The 17,699-nt window shown below is 35.6% G+C and overlaps 3 protein-coding genes across 6 annotated transcripts; all 3 read right to left on the reverse strand.

Annotated features, from left to right (window-relative positions):
- Nucleotides 1–1,897: 1,897 nt before the first annotated feature.
- Nucleotides 1,898–5,258, reverse strand: LOC102621271 (agamous-like MADS-box protein AGL104). The gene is made up of 11 exons (XM_052441353.1): nucleotides 4,995–5,258; nucleotides 4,033–4,086; nucleotides 3,887–3,919; nucleotides 3,777–3,795; nucleotides 3,634–3,695; nucleotides 3,488–3,515; nucleotides 3,215–3,376; nucleotides 3,070–3,120; nucleotides 2,646–2,755; nucleotides 2,205–2,391; nucleotides 1,898–2,094 (listed from the first exon to the last, which is right to left on the reverse strand). Exons 1-11 carry the CDS (start codon nucleotides 5,177–5,179, stop codon nucleotides 1,951–1,953), a joined length of 1,035 nt encoding a protein of 344 aa, XP_052297313.1. The 5' UTR covers nucleotides 5,180–5,258; the 3' UTR covers nucleotides 1,898–1,950.
- A 3,670-nt stretch (nucleotides 5,259–8,928) lies between these two features.
- On the reverse strand, nucleotides 8,929–9,838 carry LOC102621462 (heavy metal-associated isoprenylated plant protein 24). Its single transcript, XM_006472590.4, has 2 exons — nucleotides 9,478–9,838; nucleotides 8,929–9,368 (listed from the first exon to the last, which is right to left on the reverse strand). Exons 1-2 carry the CDS (start codon nucleotides 9,632–9,634, stop codon nucleotides 9,073–9,075), a joined length of 453 nt encoding a protein of 150 aa, XP_006472653.2. The 5' UTR covers nucleotides 9,635–9,838; the 3' UTR covers nucleotides 8,929–9,072.
- Nucleotides 9,839–13,058: 3,220 nt separating this feature from the next.
- Nucleotides 13,059–17,677, reverse strand: LOC102621755 (aspartic proteinase-like protein 1). 4 transcript variants are annotated; one of them, XM_006472591.4, is made up of 10 exons: nucleotides 17,104–17,672; nucleotides 16,832–16,970; nucleotides 15,886–16,127; nucleotides 15,548–15,775; nucleotides 15,262–15,400; nucleotides 15,111–15,181; nucleotides 14,926–15,025; nucleotides 14,496–14,556; nucleotides 14,048–14,119; nucleotides 13,059–13,475 (listed from the first exon to the last, which is right to left on the reverse strand). In XM_006472591.4, exons 1-10 carry the CDS (start codon nucleotides 17,424–17,426, stop codon nucleotides 13,237–13,239), a joined length of 1,614 nt encoding a protein of 537 aa, XP_006472654.2. In that variant the 5' UTR covers nucleotides 17,427–17,672; the 3' UTR covers nucleotides 13,059–13,236. The 4 variants fall into 4 exon arrangements, with proteins under 4 accessions (XP_006472654.2, XP_024952706.2, XP_024952705.2 ...); XM_025096938.2 differs by having other exon boundaries at nucleotides 15,886–16,161; nucleotides 17,104–17,253; XM_025096937.2 differs by lacking the exon at nucleotides 14,926–15,025 and adding an exon at nucleotides 14,836–14,873 and having other exon boundaries at nucleotides 13,327–13,475; nucleotides 17,104–17,677.
- Nucleotides 17,678–17,699: the final 22 nt, after the last annotated feature.

The raw sequence follows: 17,699 nt of genomic DNA on the forward strand, positions 1-17,699 counted from the left end.
CTCGCATAAAAGGAATATAATGTAATTAGCACATGAATCTATTAAAATTAGAAACTCGGATTCGTTGATATTAGGTTTATTTAGGTGAATTCATAATGCTACTAGTTGGCTAAATAAAATGTTCATGCTAGACTATTGAATGCTTATTCATCATTGTTTTACTGTAAAATTAAGCATAACCAAAGTGAAAAAAATTAGAAAAATGATAATTATGTCCCCTTCTTACTCAGTAAAGTTTAATTATTTTTATCTTCGTGTTTTCAAACATATTAGACCCCCATGTTGTTAACATGTTAAATAGTCAGATACACTGCATAGAGGACAATTCAATCTTTTAGGGTAATCAGTAAACAATTTTGAAGTTAAAATATGAATGGACTTTTAGCACTAATTTTGAAATTGAACAATTGACAATTAATTAACGGAACAGTGTTAGCATTAGGGGAGTTCTAGTGGGTCTGAAAACACAAGAGGAAAATAGTTTTTATTTCGTCAAATAAAAGGGGAGGTTGTAGTCATTTTCCCTAGAGCACTGCGGTACTACTGCTGTAAATTGTACAGTAAATATGAGGTGATATGTGAAAAATGGGTGGTAATTGAATGAACAATAAAGAGAACACACTTGGACCAAACTGGCATAGGCAGTAAGAGACGCATGTCTCCTGGTTGCAACACGATGACTTGTGTGATTGGGTCACGTTCAGAGTTCAACTTTGACTTGCCAAATTAATCCAAGGAGACCGTGGAATACAACTCGAGCTAATCTTGTTTAAATTTCGACAGTTCAGATCTCTCCGAAACTGAAATGAAAGCCATGGCTGATAAGCGGTCACTTAGCTGTCTTTGATTGGCTGGCAGCTTTTAGTTCTCTTGCATGCATTTGCATGCAAACGAAATCCTGGGTTTACTTTTGTTAATACATTAATGTTCCAATGAAACTGCTCTTTTTGTTTTGTTGCCATATTAAGGAGAGATTCCTTTCACGAAGTTACAATACAAAGAAATCTGAAACTCTTTTCAAATCTTATCGTGGAAAATTATAAACCAGGGGCTGGTGAAACAGATTCCTTTCTGAAATGGCCCCTTTTTTTTTGGTCCGTTTTTTGAGTTTTTTTTTTCCTTCTTATTTCGTTGCATGGATTAATTAAAATTATATTTCTTATAAATTGGTATACACTTGAAATCTTTCATGTTTGAATAGTATATTGCAAATTCAAAATTTTGGCAGAGGCTTGATTAACATCCGCAAAAGAATATAACAAAACCCAACCTAATCTAGGTAGATATTACATCTCAACAGTAAAGTGGGGGAGTTCAATACCACTTTGCAAGTGCATGTTATATTATTATGTGGATTAAGGGATCGTCATTCTCTCTCTATATACGAGAGAGAGAAAAAACAAAAAGCTAATGTTTATCTCTTGTTTTCTTATCAATAATGCTAAATACCATATTTGGTTGAGATAAATAACATTATTTTCTCAATTAGTTTATCGACCTTTACAAGTACATTAGAATAAAATGACAAGTAATTTTACACGTAATGAATTTGATCATTCAATAATAGAAGTTAAATGAGTGACACGTTAGAATTTTTAGAATGGAAAAACTCCAATATTACTTGGAAATTGACAAGAGGGTTCATGCTTGTATGAGAAACTCTAGATTAAAAAAAAATGATAATTAGACAAGTGACTCTTAAGTGTATATATGTCTTATTACATGTTTATCACACCAGACATTCACTAAAAAGTGGTGCATTTTCACATTACCTCTACACAAAACTTGAATTGTTTGTCAAAGCTGTTACAATTATGGTTACGTTATTCATTCTGCATACGATTCACTTCAGTTATATATAATTCTACAATCTCAGTAACAAAAGCACCAGTTATTTTTAAATGCAATGGACGTTATTGTTAGCGAAAGCTTTTGGTATATGGGGTATTATTATTGCCCATTCACTTGAGGGATTTTGTTCTGATCATAATTTGCTCCCTCATTATCAGCTTGTACGTGGGGGGCATTGATTGGTATCTCCACCTGATCACGCGGCAGTATCTCATTGGTGTCTGTACCCATCATTCCATGCTGCTGAACACAGGAGAATATGGGCCAAAATAATTTAAAAACCATCCAACGTCAAAAAAACTTGATTAAAGAAAGATTGGGGAAGCTAAGGAGGGTGAGAGTTTGAATGAAACCTGAATTTGAGGGTACAAAGAAGGTGATAAGGGCGCAGAGTGTAGCCCTGCCGAAACAAAAGCTTGAGGCCAAGTGGCAAAGTTTTCACCACTTGGATTGGTGACGTGACACTCTCCGATGCTATGGGGCCCCGCGTTCGAACTGGTTCCTTGTAACAATGGATCATACATTGTGGTTGAAAGATCCCTGAAAAAGCACAGCCTAAAAGTTTTAACAGGTGAAAAATATTTATATGATGATGGCTTGGATAGTTTCGGAGAGAGCAGTTTGTGAAGCATATGACAATAGTGAAGCAACTCCCATTTGGGCTTGGACTCCAATCATACATGCAAATAAAATTATCAAATCTCTCACGCCCCATCCCATCTTAGGACTCTAATATTAAAGAAGACATTCCATTGCTTAGATTCTTGTCCTATGTACCTCTCAATGTTACGTACCTGAGCTCATTTAGAGAAGCGGATGATTCGAAAATTTGTGCTTGGTTATGACCTCCCCCAGGCAACCAACCCACAACTTCATTCTCAAAAGATGATGGCATTGCTTGCTGCTACAATTGACACAAAACCATATTCACCAACAAATTCTTTATCCAATAAAGAATATATATATAAAAAGAAAGACATTCCATTGTTTAGATTCTTGTCATATCTAATTTTTTTATCCGAAATTTTAAAGTGCGAGAAAATCTAAAAGAGTTTTAAGACCGTACGATTTATAGTTTTAAAACATTATAAAATTAACACTTTAAAATTGTAGGGTTTAAAGTTTTCTCATACTTTACCGCACTTTAAAATCCTATATATCTATTTCAATATTTAATCTTACTATATTTATTTTTATCTTCGTAGTTTGTGAGTTTACCTGCATACTCGATGGGTCGTAAGAAGACAGATGGTTACTCAACAAAAATTCCTGCAACCCACAAACAGAGCCAATGGGAACCTCAATTATTATAGTATAGCGGAGAAGATCATTATTTTTTATTAGAGATGCACTTGTAAATAACCTTTCTCTGGGAAACTTGAGTGAGAGTGTCAACAAGATTTTTCTCACAGGATTCAATGTCCTTGATAGATGTGATCCTTAAAGGATCAGGCTCATATATCCTTATTTGATCCTCTGCCATTTGAAGTTGCTGCTGTAACCTACCAACTTCCTGTTGCAGTTCCTGATGAAACCAAATAAAATATAACCCAATTTAGAAAAAGTTAAAAACAACATTATCAGATGTACAGAACAAGAAAATTACTTGTTTGTTAGTTCATAATATCATTATTACCTCGATGTCATTGTTGATTGCTGCAGGGCTTTATTAGAACGTCAGAGGTGGATCGAGAATTAAAATATAGTCGTCAATTATTAGATCGTTTAACTTGAATTATATTCAAAAAAGAAAACTGTGAAGAGGGAATAAGAGAGACAAACTTTGCAAGTTGAAGAGCAATGTCATTTTCGCTCCTCAGTTGCTGTAGAGTCCTTAGCAGGTACTGCATGAACTTCAACTCCGTAATTAATTTACACTAATGCTATCATTCCTAATAATTTAATCTCTCTGGCGATATTATTACCTCTTTGTTTTGAATGTCCCTGTAAGGAAAAAAAAAAGACTAAATTAAGAATGAAACTAGTGGAAGCTCACAAGTTGTGAAGAGAATTAATTAAAGGTTTAAGAGCTTACGGGTGTCTGCCTTGATCGGGAAAAATTATAGCGCTGCATGCAACAGTGACAAAATTCGTTAAATTAACAAATAATTAATTAAGAAGATAAACACTATGAATTAATTTTAATTAAATTGTAAGGAATGGTGGCGGGTAGGAGCTTACTGCTCTCTTTCTTGATCAGGGAGATTAACATAGCGAGAAAACACGTCCTCGATCCTGGATTTTTAAGTGAAACAACGAATAAATGATTGCAGCAGGCATAAGAAATTGGAATCAAAGTGAGAAAAATGAAAACCCCATGTAGTTTATTTGTTTTGTTCAACGAATAAATGATTTTTAAGTGAAACATATGCTGTACGTAGCCAAAACCAAAACCCTATGTAGTTTTGCAGTTGTTGATGGTTTGAAAAATTTTCAAGGTAACTAGGTATGGGTTGCTGTAAGTCGCATATAACATAAGTTAGCAGCTGCATAAATTCAAAACAAATAAATAAAATAAACAAAGAAAAGGGGTGCATCTCTGTGCATGTGGAGCTAAGAAGCGAGAACCCGAAGAAAATACTAGTGTCTGGTACGGTAGTTTCACTGGGGATGTTTACAACCTAATTCACGAACTTTTTTTCTTCTTTAATTAAATATAATATGCAGAGAATTATTAATTGATCCCAAAGAAAAAGAAAGAACGATGTTCGTCGGCACATATGTAAATGGCATTATTTCATGTAGATTACAATTTAATTATTACAATTTATGTGGCTATGGCCTAGTGAGATCGTGATACCATTTTAGGCTCTAGTAATTTGCGTTACACAAGTTTTGTAAAATTAATTGAAAGAAAAAATATAAACAAGAAATTGATTGTTTTGTATTTTTGATATAGAAACCAATTTAGACATGAACTTTTCAGAAATAGTGGAAAGCGCCTATTATTATTATTATAGGATAAACGATAGCCATGAAAGATCTCACAGAATCAATACTAATCAATGGCAACAAAATCAGGATGAATAGAAACTCATCAAGATGCTCTTATACTTATTCATTTGAAAATAATTATAGCAAATTCTCAAATGCCAAGAGTGTAGATCGATTTAAATATCAAAATGTACAAAATATATAATCACCTTTTTCTGCCAGAAAAATGACTGAGACGACCGGAAGGAGAGAACATTATAAGAGCAATATCAATGTCACAGAGGATTGAAAGCTCGTATGCTTTCTTAATGAGCCCATTTCTACGCTTTGAGAAGGTAACTTGGCGATTTGTGTTGTTTTCTATTCTCTTAATCTCGAGCTTAACACGACCCATTTTTGATAATGATGATCAGTTAGCTGTGACCTCCACCACAACAGTACCTGCCAATGCAAATTAAGAAGAAATTTTTTTGAAAAACATTATGTTTTGAATCAAAGACTTTTTATTTTGAATTATTTTTAGAAAGTGAGAAAATCTATTGCGTGGCTATAAATAACAATGCATGGACATTAAGAGAAGGCTGAAAAGAAGGGATGTTACACATGAGAGATTGAGAGATTTTATTGTTACAAACGAGTGATCGAAGAGTGGAGAGATTGAAGGGTTTATAAAGAAGAGGTCGTTGGATTACGAGGGATTCAATGGTTAATTCGTTAGCTTTTTGTTCACCTTTTTGCCCTTGGTCCATTCCTTTTGTTAAAGGTTACTAATTTTTGGGCATTTTGGCCCCTTGGTCCATTCCCTTGGTTAATGGTTACTAATTTTTGGGCATTTTGGTAATGGCGTATTTGTGAAAAGGGTCCATGCAAGCATCTTTGAGGATCCCACTTTGTGAGTACACGATCTATGGTTACTTTAGTTACGATTGTGATTGACTCATGCACTCGCCAAGCTATAAGAAAGGCAAATATAAAACACCAACCTTAGATTTAGGCAATTGGGACCGACCAAAAAAAGAAAAAAAGTAAAAAAGTGTCTCATTGGATCTGCTTTCTCATGCATCTCCACTCAAAGTTTTATCCTTAAAATGTATGATAGATCATGTGAATCTAAAGAATATGTAAAAGTGATAGGAACAGGATCAAATACCTAGTCTGCTCATTCTGAAACATTAATTCCTAGCTAATACAGTTGTTAAAGAGTACTAGATGCATGCAAAAGTTTCAATTCCTATTCTTTTTCTTTTTCTTCCTTTTGGCCATACATTTCTTCCCAACAAAAAAACACTTATCGCAATAAGCGAAAAAAACAAAAAAAATATCTACATTGGAATCGCGCCGCGGCACTACTCCACTTGAAGATAAGTACTAACTCTGTAGTTTAATTTTACAACAGCAGTTCAAGCTCCATATCATCGCCACATAGATACAGCACGCAGTTTGATATTAGTTTATGTTTAATGCCAGCCATGAAACTTTTGTCTTCAGGCCAAGCAGTTTGTGTATTTTGTATAGACTTTAAACCGAAAATGTGGGTAACATCAACAAGCTAGCCCTTCAATCACACGGGTACTTTTAAGTATCGCTTCTATTCAATCGAGTCCAAGTTCGGGTGGTGCTGATCAACCAGACTGGGATGTGCAATTATAATGAATAGTAATATCTTAGATTCCAGAAGCACTGATTCATAAGAGCAAAAATTTTTCCTTGTTTTGGGATTAGTTTATTTTCCTGCCACTGCAATGTGCAGAATAAGGGATCGTTATTGGTTGATATGAAATGTTAATTAGTTGTTCGCTAGAAAATAAGCTAATATATTTAAGCCACATTAATTTTCTGCATGCCAATTCATTTCACAAATTAAGTAATAAAGGCCGCAAAGCCATAAAGTTGCGGAATCTTCAACTGTAAGTAATGTTAAATGCCTCTTGCTATAATGAACTCTCTTTTGAGTATTATGATTCATGAATCACTTCATGATCTTGATTCACTACTGCTATTAAAAAGTCTCAAACGATCAATATTCAAAAGTGAGATGTGCACAAAAAAGAACACACTATCACTACAAGCCAAAAAATAATAATAATAATAATTACATGATAGAAAAAATCCCTATAAAACAAAAATTTATTTAATCGTTTGTGCCATTTGTATTATTTTCGGTGCAAGCAGAATTATCCATCTGAAATTAACCCCAAATTCGAAAACTCACTTTATATACTCCGAGAGAAAATGAACAACCAAAACAAAAGCACAATTCGGCCCATAACATATTGCCTGGACCTGCGGTTTGCGCTGGGGCCTTTTTAAGTTGGCAAAAATTTTGTCCAATACTCTTGCATATTTTGAAACAATCTATATGTTAATTAATCAGACAATCATCATGCGATAATGTCACAATCATAATAAAGACTGGCAAATCTCGCCCACTAAACGATATTCGCATTTCTAATTACCTTAAATTTCTTTTTATTTTGCTTCCGTCTTAGTAATTTTGTCACGTATGTCAAAATTCCGCCGACTGAATTATCAACAAAACTGTGATAAACAAGCTGATGGGCTGCGGGTGGGTCAATTCAAATTGTTTGTGTGCAAAGACATGGTGCTGCAAATTTGTCAAAAGTGGTCGGTTTTGAAATTAATTTGTTAATCGTGAGCTCCGCTCTCTCGGGATTTTATCAGGACTGACCAAAATCACCAACTCCATTTGTTTTCAACACAACTGCATTCAATTTCTCCTGTTTTTGGGCCGGGACGGCTGCTCCACTTTTGATGTACCATGATATTGCTCATCAACTTACCCAACAACCTGGGAATATTCTTAGAACCAAAGTACCAGGTTACTTAACGTAGAAGCTGTTTACTTTTAACTGCTGGTCCAAAGATTCCCTACCACTGCGAGTATACAACTGAAACACGGAGTTTAGTCCAGGTTCCATTTTGCTTTTGGTTGGATGAGCAGAATCCTGAAGTACCCAGCAGCCAGCTAGCTAGTGCTGTTGGTGCTGGACCCAAAATGTAAATTCATTATTTGGCTTTCTGATATTCTGTACGTCCAATGAAATAAGCAGGATCTTCATCCAAAGGTGCCTTTAATATCAATACCAGTAGGACCATTCAAATTTTATCTTAAAATCACAGTAAATAAATCAATTTTGACAATTTTGACGGATTAGATTGAATCTACAACCACCCCTTCAGTACGATATTCTTTATTTTGATTCTAGGCCGTCCGAATTTGTCACTGAAATCTACAGATACCACCCCCATAATCCTTTAGTTCTAACCACGTCATCTGAAATTCTATCAACTCAACTATTCCATTTATCATCTTAATCATGCTATCTACTTTAGGAATATTGAATTTTGCAAGTTACAAAACGATATAATTAAATTCACATTTAATTAATTTATTAAACAGTCCGGTTTGAGCCAGCTATCCTTTTAATCAATTTATTTTTGAAAACATTATCTATTTTTATTAAAATCTTATTCTCTTCTATTCACTAGCTGGTAGCATGTCAGACTCGTTTGAATTTTAAGTTACATAAACCAAAAATTTTAATTTAATACCCCTAAAAAACTATATCTAATTTTGAGTGATTTTCCGTATAAAGGGGAAACGAGTGATCAGCCCAAGCTCTCGAGATGACCCGTTGCAAAAATCTAGAGATAAAAACCTACCCATCGGTTTGATTGACAATAAGCATAGCATAGCTATTTCTCGTAATAAAAATGATCCCACATCCTATTTGCTCCCCGTAAAATGATGGCAAAACTCCTTAGCATGTCAAAATGGACTCCCTAAGCCAATCCAATTTCCAGCGGTATATCTGGATTAATAGAATGGTACATAATATATACTAGCGGCTACCAAAAAGACCATGGTTCCAATTTCCAACCGCGCACATAACAAATTATTAACATGCAAATTTATAAATGCAAAGGCCCCATTACAATAACATATTATATGTATTTGGTGTTTAGGCAATGGGTAGCTGTCGCACTGTAAATCTTGAAAATATTACCAAACACCATTTGCTAACATATCATATGTACTTGGTATTTAGGCATGGGTAGTTGTCGCATAGTAAATCTTGAAATAAATTATCAAACACCATTTGCTTTCAATGAAATTTCTCATCTAGCACAAACTCAAACAAATTTATTAAAATATATATATCATTACACCTCATCACCATAAACAATATAATACAATTATCTCATTTTCATATATACTACATATATGTGATCATAATTAATTATTATACATATGATTAACCACAATCACATGATTGAGCAAGCATTAGGATTTTCATCACTGAACATGTTGGTGTAATGGTCGTCCATGGTGCTTTCAGTGACGGTGGCCGTGGCGGGGATCGACCTAACATGATTAGGAGGAGCTTTTTTATCATAAGCTTGTGAAACATAAGGATTTGATACAATATTGTAAGGAACGTAAGGCCAAATCTCCACTTTCTTCTTTGTGGCTTTTGCTGCCGCTAACACTTTCTTTGGCTCGACGAAGCCCGTTACAGTCACCTTCTGCTGCTTCAAGTCCACGTCCACTGATTTCGCCCCTGCCGGAAAGAAAATTAAAGGTTCATTAAGTAAAGTAACCTTCATTCATCGTTAATATATGCATGAAAAGGAAAGCAAATTAACAAGTGTTTAATCACATATATATACCTTTAACTGAGGAGAGGACGCCCTTCATCTTACGGGCACAGCCATCACAATCCATCCTTACTTTGAGTGCCACCGTTTGCATTTGCTTCTTCTTCTTCTTCTTTTTAACACTGCTAAGTAAATCAGATATGTACTCGATGGTGCCTTCGACTCCCATTTTTAGTTCTTATTATTATCACTTTCGGCAGGGGAGAAGCTCAGTATTAGTGAGATTGTACTAGAAATTAAAACGGCTATTGCAGGTTTTCTTTTCTTTTTTCAAACGGAGAAGCTTAACAAAGAGAAACCAGAAAGCTTAATAAGTAACAATAGACGAGCTGGGGATATTACTCTATGTATAGACTCACTGGTCTTGGAGGGGCGTGGCATGCATTTATAGTAAAAAAAAAAGAAACAGATAGGGTATACTTTTAATTATTGATTAAAAAAATAAGAAAAAAATCTATGTGGATTATATATAAGTATGGGGAAAAAAATAATAATATAGAAAGTGGGCACTCCTAGAAACTGCGGGAAGCTTCCTTGAGACCTTAATTTGTGGATTAAGAGGGCGAAAAAAAACAAAAGAAAAAGGCTTTAAATTAAGGCTGATATCTCTCAATTTGCTTTCACTAATAAGCTCTTCTTATTGGATTTAATTTTGAGTTATAGTAAAGGCCGAGTGGTGAGAGCTGCTGCTTTGGAGAGCAACAGTTCGAACCCCCACAATGCATGTGGGGGTGTTTCCTTCCTCAAATAAAATTGAGTAAAGGCAATCTGTTACCTTGCCCCCGTGCGAGGAGTAGACATCCTCGAATATTTGAGAGGGTTAAAATCTGGACAGCGCTCCATTAGTTTTGATGTATGTTGGTCCCAGTTATAATTTGATTTGTACATATCAGTTATATTTTCATGTAATATGAGTTGTAATCGAAGCAATAGTCTCATGTAATAAAAAATAAAATAAAATTTTGAGTTATAGTGCAAAGTTGGTGCATGCATGAGTCTTTAAAGCTGTACGTAAGTGGTATAATTTTAATTACTTACAAAATTCAAGATATTTTTTGGAAAATTTGAGGCTGAAGAGTTAAAATGCTTTGGGTATAAGAAATGTGAAAGGGATGAACAGTGAACTTTAGTGGAAAGAGACATCGTCAAAAGTTGAATGAAAATCGACCAAAATCATTCAACACATTTAATGTATTTCTTAATGGCGGAGTGTGGTTTTGGATGTTGGTGTCATCAGCAGCGGCCACGTACCCAAGGATCTAAGTGAAACGTGGTGGTCAGTGGAGATTCTAACGGGTGATATGTAGGCCACGTCGAAAGATTAAAAATATATATATATATATTCATGGAGAGAGACAGAGGGTAGCTTTGAAGAACCTTACCTGATAGTAATGTTGTTTATAGCCATTGTCCACTTGTGAATTTCTGGTTTGATTGAGGTATGATTTGGGCGGTGGAACTGTGGAAAAGAATAATAATTAATTTAAAAAAAAAAAAAAAAGACAGACACAAAGAATAAAATAAATTAAAACCAACAAATGATTTCGTGACAGGTGGCCACAAAATTCAGGCGATTGATTATTTTGGGGCACCAACTTTCCAAGTTTTATCACCCAGCAAAGCTTCCTTGCTCCGAGCTTCCTCCATGAAAACGAAGTTTTCATTTCATTCTAATCACTCTGTATTATCTAAAGAAATATAATATAGTTACCCTTCACTGATAAGATAAAATAATGCATTGATGGAAGACATCCCAGCTGGAGATTTTATAATTTAATTACAAGATGAATTTTCACAGTTATTAAGAATACTTGAAGCGTAAATGTTCACATATTTTAATATTCCAAACTAAGATTAAACCACCATCTTTTATCTTCAAATTAAAAATGTCACAATTATGTGGTTTAACCTTAAATTGATACTTAAAAAAAGCGACCATGGATAATTTGCAACGGGGTCACCAAGTCCCCCTTTATAATTTGTAGTGTATTGTATTGACTGACAGGTATCCACTATCCAGGTGCTTCCATTTTACATAGCAATAAATTCATGGGCCAGTAACTAAATCACTAACCAGTGATTTACGTGCATCTAGCAGATGTAGCGTTTTCAGTAATTAATAAGCATAAAGAAATGTCAAACTTCATGGTTCTTTCATATCTTCTCGCTATAAAGTTTATTCTGTTTACGCAAGGAATTAAAATGTGTGTGGCGGAGGATTTATGAATTAAAATTAACCATGTCACGTAGCTTTCTTTGTTGCTGTACGTAGGTTTCCAGAGACAGTCCCTGTACTCCGTTCCTTGGGACACGAAACTGATCACACCTGCAATAGTGGACCAGCTTACTGCATTGGCAATATATACATGGGCTTCTTCACTGCCGTACATGAACGATAACTCATTTGCAGTCTCCATCACCAATGCTCTCACCATAATCCGAATATCACAAACTTTCAGATTCTGTGTTGACAAAATTGTGTCAGTGTATTGAATGCAGTACTGATCATCTAACGGGTAACATGTGTTAAGTAATGTTACACATTAGATGACTAGTACTCTATATTCAATATCAAGATTATTGCTGGAGTAATTATTGGCAACGATATCCAGCATTCCAAGGTGCCAAGGTATTCACGCATATGGACATACCCAAAGTTCAGAATTCTTGATGTAACTAAAAGCTAAAGCTTTCTAGCACTTTGAATCTTCGATCATGCTTTATCTTTCGCGCAATGCTTTTTATAACCTTGAGAGTTGAGACTCAGATTGAAACGACCTACGGAGTTCATGTTAACCCTAACACTTGTCCAAGCTTTTTGTTTCCATGACCAAAATCCATCACTCAAAAAGGAAAAAGAGAGGGTGATTTTCTCCCAACTTATTCGCAAAAGATGGCTTTTGATTTGGGATAAGAGATTTCTCGGACCCCACGGCGCCGATGCAACAAAAACATCAATTATTTATGCTCTTAAAAAGACGAGCAAATTGCAATAATTGTCCACAGCGAGAAGCCGAGTGGGCTTCCATCGTCCTTTTACTTTTGCTCAAAGCAGATACCGAAAAGGACCTCGACACCAATCGCGCCCACATATCCATACCCATAATGTAACTAAACCTTTGTTTTTATTACATTTTTTCCATGGTCTTTTTCGCAATTCATTAACATTTTTTCCACATATCCATACCCATAATGTAACTAACATTAGTTAATTTACGCGAAAAACAAACCGTGCCTTAAAACAAGCTAAAGGTGGCTTAAGCTCATATCTTAAGGCGTAATCTTCCTAATTCATTTGCCATTAACTTATTATTAGTTGGTTCACCAACCAAACAAGCGAAAGGTTAATGATTTTCTATTGTCAAGCGTACAAGAAGAAGACAATCCTGTCTTCATCTAACTAATTTAATCGGTATCTTCTTGGATTTGATAGGATTTTACCGGTAGGCATTGTATTGATCATAATACTGCGACACGTCGGTATTGTTTCGATCATAATCCTGCAACACATTGTAGCAATTAATATTTGCCATAGATTACTAGATTAATCAATCCATCAAAGCAATCGAGAAATGACTACGCGTGGAATGGAATTAGCCTTAAAAATAATGCATTAATAAAAACATAAATGAACCAAAAGTTGACATACCCATAAAGAAATCTTCCACCAACCCCAATCAATACAAATGGCCTAATAGAAAAACTGAGCTGTTTTGTAAGATGGGAGAGGTTGACAAGAATAGACAACAGATTTACAAGAGCGGGTGAGGACTAATCGGATGATAGGAGCAAACACATTAACACAAGCAATGAACATGCTACACGAAGAACAGAGTCAAGTTGCTGGGCTGAGGCTGCAATGGACTTGGACGGAGCCGTTTTTGCAGTAGAAGGTGCAGCTGCCTGTCCATTACTGGTGCTCTGTTGATCTGTGGTTGGCAATGGGTTTGGAGATTGACCGGCAGGTGGTGGCACAAGGTGCACATGTGACTTGTCGATCACTTCTTCACCTGTGAAGCCAGAATCATATCATTTAAAGCTAGCTTGTAAGGCAGAGATGATGTAGAATAAATTAAGAAGTGTTTTCACCAAAAACAGAAGAAAATAGAAAAATGATTCCAGGAAACAGAAAACCTAGACATAATCCAATTAATACAACCCCACCAAGGTAACTTGATAAAGTTAAATACTTTCAAGGTATATTCAAATCTATACTGTGCACTGGACATCTAATCTGTTCAGTATCCATCTCCATGTAACAAGTGAGCTACATGGTGTTACGAGTGCAAGTTGAAGATCAAATCACTATTCAAAGTAAAGTAGACAAAACGCAGAAGATGATATAAAGGAGACTCCCTAATTAATATAAAATGGCAAAGATGTCCTAATTGGTATCAAATTTTTTAACTTTTAGATGTCCTACTTTAGAAGCAATCTTTAAACTAAATCCTTCAACTTTGTGAACTTAAAACAATAACTAAAGATTGCAAAGATCTTTTCAATTCTTCTGCACAAAATAATTTTAAGGAAAAACAATAAATTTTAAACTAAAACAAGAAAAAAATAAAACCGAGGAACTTACATTTGGAATGTGACCAAGCCAATTTCAAATTTTCCCTATCAAAGACGATGCGGTGACCCATCATGAAGTTTTCTGCACAAAAAAGTGTCATTAAGAACAGAGGCGGATTTTTTTTGTTTTGGGAGAAGAGGGGAGGGGGGGGGGGGGGGGGGGTAACAAACAGGAAGACAGAAAATTCAGGAATATCTAGCTTGTTCTTTTTCCTTATCCATCTCAACTAAGACAGAGCTGAAGTTAGTTTGTATCTATAAGTATGCTTTGCTGCAGGGGTGAACATCTGACTACAGACGTTATTCAAATTCTCATTCTGAACTGACCCCTGTTTTTCCACTGTGGTCCTCAGTTCGCTCTTATTTTTCATTTTTCTTCATAAACAAACATTTTTCTGTTTCATATCATAAAAATAATTAAAAAGTAACAACATCAACAGGCAGAAGTATGTACTTACGTCCAATGATACCATAGTCTCCATCCGTAGACATCACAGTTAAACAGAATACAGTAAATCCCTGCACACAACATCCCAACAGAAGCGAAGAATACAGTAACCAAACATGAATAGGTTTTGCTTCAAATTACCGAAGGGACTAAACAAGAGAGAACTAGCAACAGAATAAAATTGAAAGACATCTCAGAATACAAAAGGTGCATCCAAGAGTATATAGAGTTGAAATTTTCAACAATGTCTCCACAGATTTTAGCAAGTCCATGTCCCTAACACAAGTAAAATACATACACACAAGAAAAGAAATTCTGCAGCTCTGAAAGTTCATGCTGTTATACCCCACCTTTCAAATAGACCACTATTTCTGTAAAATAAGTATACCTGTAAAATTATATTCAAGTGTAAAGTAAGAAAAACAAGCATGATCACCAACCTCATTTTCAGGAAATGAAAATATGTGATTACGGACTACAAAGCTTTGGTTTTTAGAAAATATAAGTCTCATATCAGGAACTTTAAGCATCTCCTCTGAACTGTTCCACACAAAAATGCTGACATGAGCTCTGAACTTATTTAAAAAAAGAAGTTTCAAAAAGCTCTCCTTATTCAGTAGCCAACCTGGCATTATAGCAGTACTTCCAGGAATTTCCTTGGAGGCTAATCCTTCTAGAACTCACAAGTTTGTCAAACTGCAATCAAGAAAAAATAAGATTTAAACCAACAGAACAAGACAGCATATATACAATGCAAAACAGAGGAAAACAAGCACCTTCATAACAACTTCAGCATAAATTTCTGTTGGAAGAAAAGTGAAAGATGCACCACTGTCAACTAGTGCTTGGAATCCAGATTGTGTAAGACAAGAATTTCCAATACAGTAAGACTCCACCCCAACGAAGTAGGCGTCACTGAATCAAATAACAAGCTAATTACTGCACAGTCAACAAAGATGTTATAAAATTGACAGGACAATGAGTAGCTAATAGAAGTGCCTGAGTTTCATCCCTAGAAAACGCTTGAGATGTGCCTTAGCTGAGAAGTAACAAATGACTTACTATTTTTCTCCAATAGGCAAGAATGAGGTCGATTGTTGGGTTGCAGGCCCTTGGTCTCCAAAGAAAACACTGCCTGAATCATTCTCATCGAAACAAATAGAGAATGAATTTTGTATTAATCCTGCTTTCGCAAGCAAACTTGGTACTGAAACATCCCCAAGCCCCAATCCCATTACACCATCAGGGGCTGCTCCATCCAAATAACTGCCAGTTTGCTTCCTTCCACAGCTGCATTGAATAATAACAAGTTAACCATTCATAGAAACCAGACCATAGTCTATGAAACTATCACACATATCAAGATAATCAATGTTGGTGGGCAAAACCACATAACAAACCCTATAATGACTGATGATTGCACAGAACTTTGGGGTGCATGTTTGCTGAAAGAAGCCAAATGCAAAATGTCGTCAACAAGATAACCAGAACTCGAGGTATCTTCTGTGGAATAATCTGCAATATAAGGGCAGGGATCCTTCAAACTTTTGCAGCTAGAACGAGACTTGCATAAGGGATGACTGCAAGAGACATTCTTGCTGCTGCTCGATGAAGATGGATCATACTCACTCAGATTTCTATCCTGCACAATGGATGCCCCAAATACGAGGAGGCACCTGCCAATCAATCATTGGAATTAAAATGCTAAATCTGTTACCATCCTACCCAAAGACCCAAAGTACTCCACAGTGCTATTAACAAGGCCACAACCGAAGTTCTTCTTACATGTTTCCTAAAACTATAATGTAACATGGGAAAAAAACTATAAATTGGTACTATACTTCAATAGTGTCATTCTTTACCATATTGATTAAGCTGTTGATGCCAGCCACTAGTAAAATGCTAAAAGACAGCTGATAGACTTTTGGGCGGACACAGTTATGATTGATACTGTGCTTCTACTTTATTTGAAAACACAGCAGCTAAAATGTTTGCTAAATTACTAAATTTACTTGGAAGCTAATATTTAGCAACCCCTACCCACTGATACTCGACAGCTAGTGAATAGTTGTGAATTAAAAGCCAAAACACCTCAATCTCACATACCAAGTGACTGGAACTTCACAAGGATAATAGTATGCTTATTTAATCACCACTTTATTAAGATTCAAAAATTCAGGAAATTTAAACAAGCAAAACACTTGGTAGTTGTCATTTAATTGACATTTCACAGGGCCTAATCTCACATATAACTTATGATGTGCATCAAACTAAGCATATCAACCAGTTAAAAGGAAGCAATAATTATTCAAAAGACAAAAGAGGGTTTAATGGTAGCATGTTTACCAAAGAAGTGTAGTAACTGGCAGACAAAGGAGCGCATTGTATGCATTGGCATGGGACCCAAAGCAAATTGCTCCCAGCATCCAATGCTACAAGAAACGAAACGTTTGGTGTCCCAATATCAATCCACGTGTAATGTAACCTGAATAATCACAAAAATAAATTAAAGAATTAAAAGCCGATTAAAATTGATTTTTACTAAAACATCCCTAAAAATTACTCTTTCTTTTTTTGCTCCTCTTGGGAACCAAACAGCGCTGAAGAATTTCACTCACCAGTAAAACTGATTTCCGAAGAAATGAGTTTGACTTCCTTCAGAAGGAAACAACAATTGATTCCGCGAAGAGTTATTATTACTCTGTAACTTCACTCTCGTTTTTTGCCGTTTCCAATCGTTACTCAAAAGCAGCTCCAGGTACTCGACGCTGTTCTTCTTCGGCCACGAATCAGCAACTGACACGTTTCCACTCTTCGAAATCCACCTCTCCTTCGCTTCATCGGAAAATCTATGCACCAGCTTCGACGAAAACGACACCGCATCCGATCCGTCCAACAGGATGCAACCAAACAACATGCAAATCGCCACAAGATTCACCATTTTTTCAGAAAGGAGAGTGACCTGAGTGAGTGAGCTCTGAGCTGTGTTTTGTAGAAAGCTGATAGAGCAGAGAGTCCTAAAGTGCACTCAGGCGGTGTGTATTGTAATGTGCGCACTAGCCTAAATGCCAACTTTGCCAATAATGCGATGCGTTTTTCGCTTGGAAACGTTAGTAAGTGCTTCACATCAAAAACCTAGTACCAATAATGTTAAAGAGGTTTTGCTTGGAATGGTAATAATCATACAGTGGGCCAATAAGATTTTGAATTTTAA

This window comes from Citrus sinensis, chromosome 5 (assembly GCF_022201045.2).
Source record: "Citrus sinensis cultivar Valencia sweet orange chromosome 5, DVS_A1.0, whole genome shotgun sequence".
NCBI classification, from domain to species: domain Eukaryota; kingdom Viridiplantae; phylum Streptophyta; class Magnoliopsida; order Sapindales; family Rutaceae; genus Citrus; species Citrus sinensis.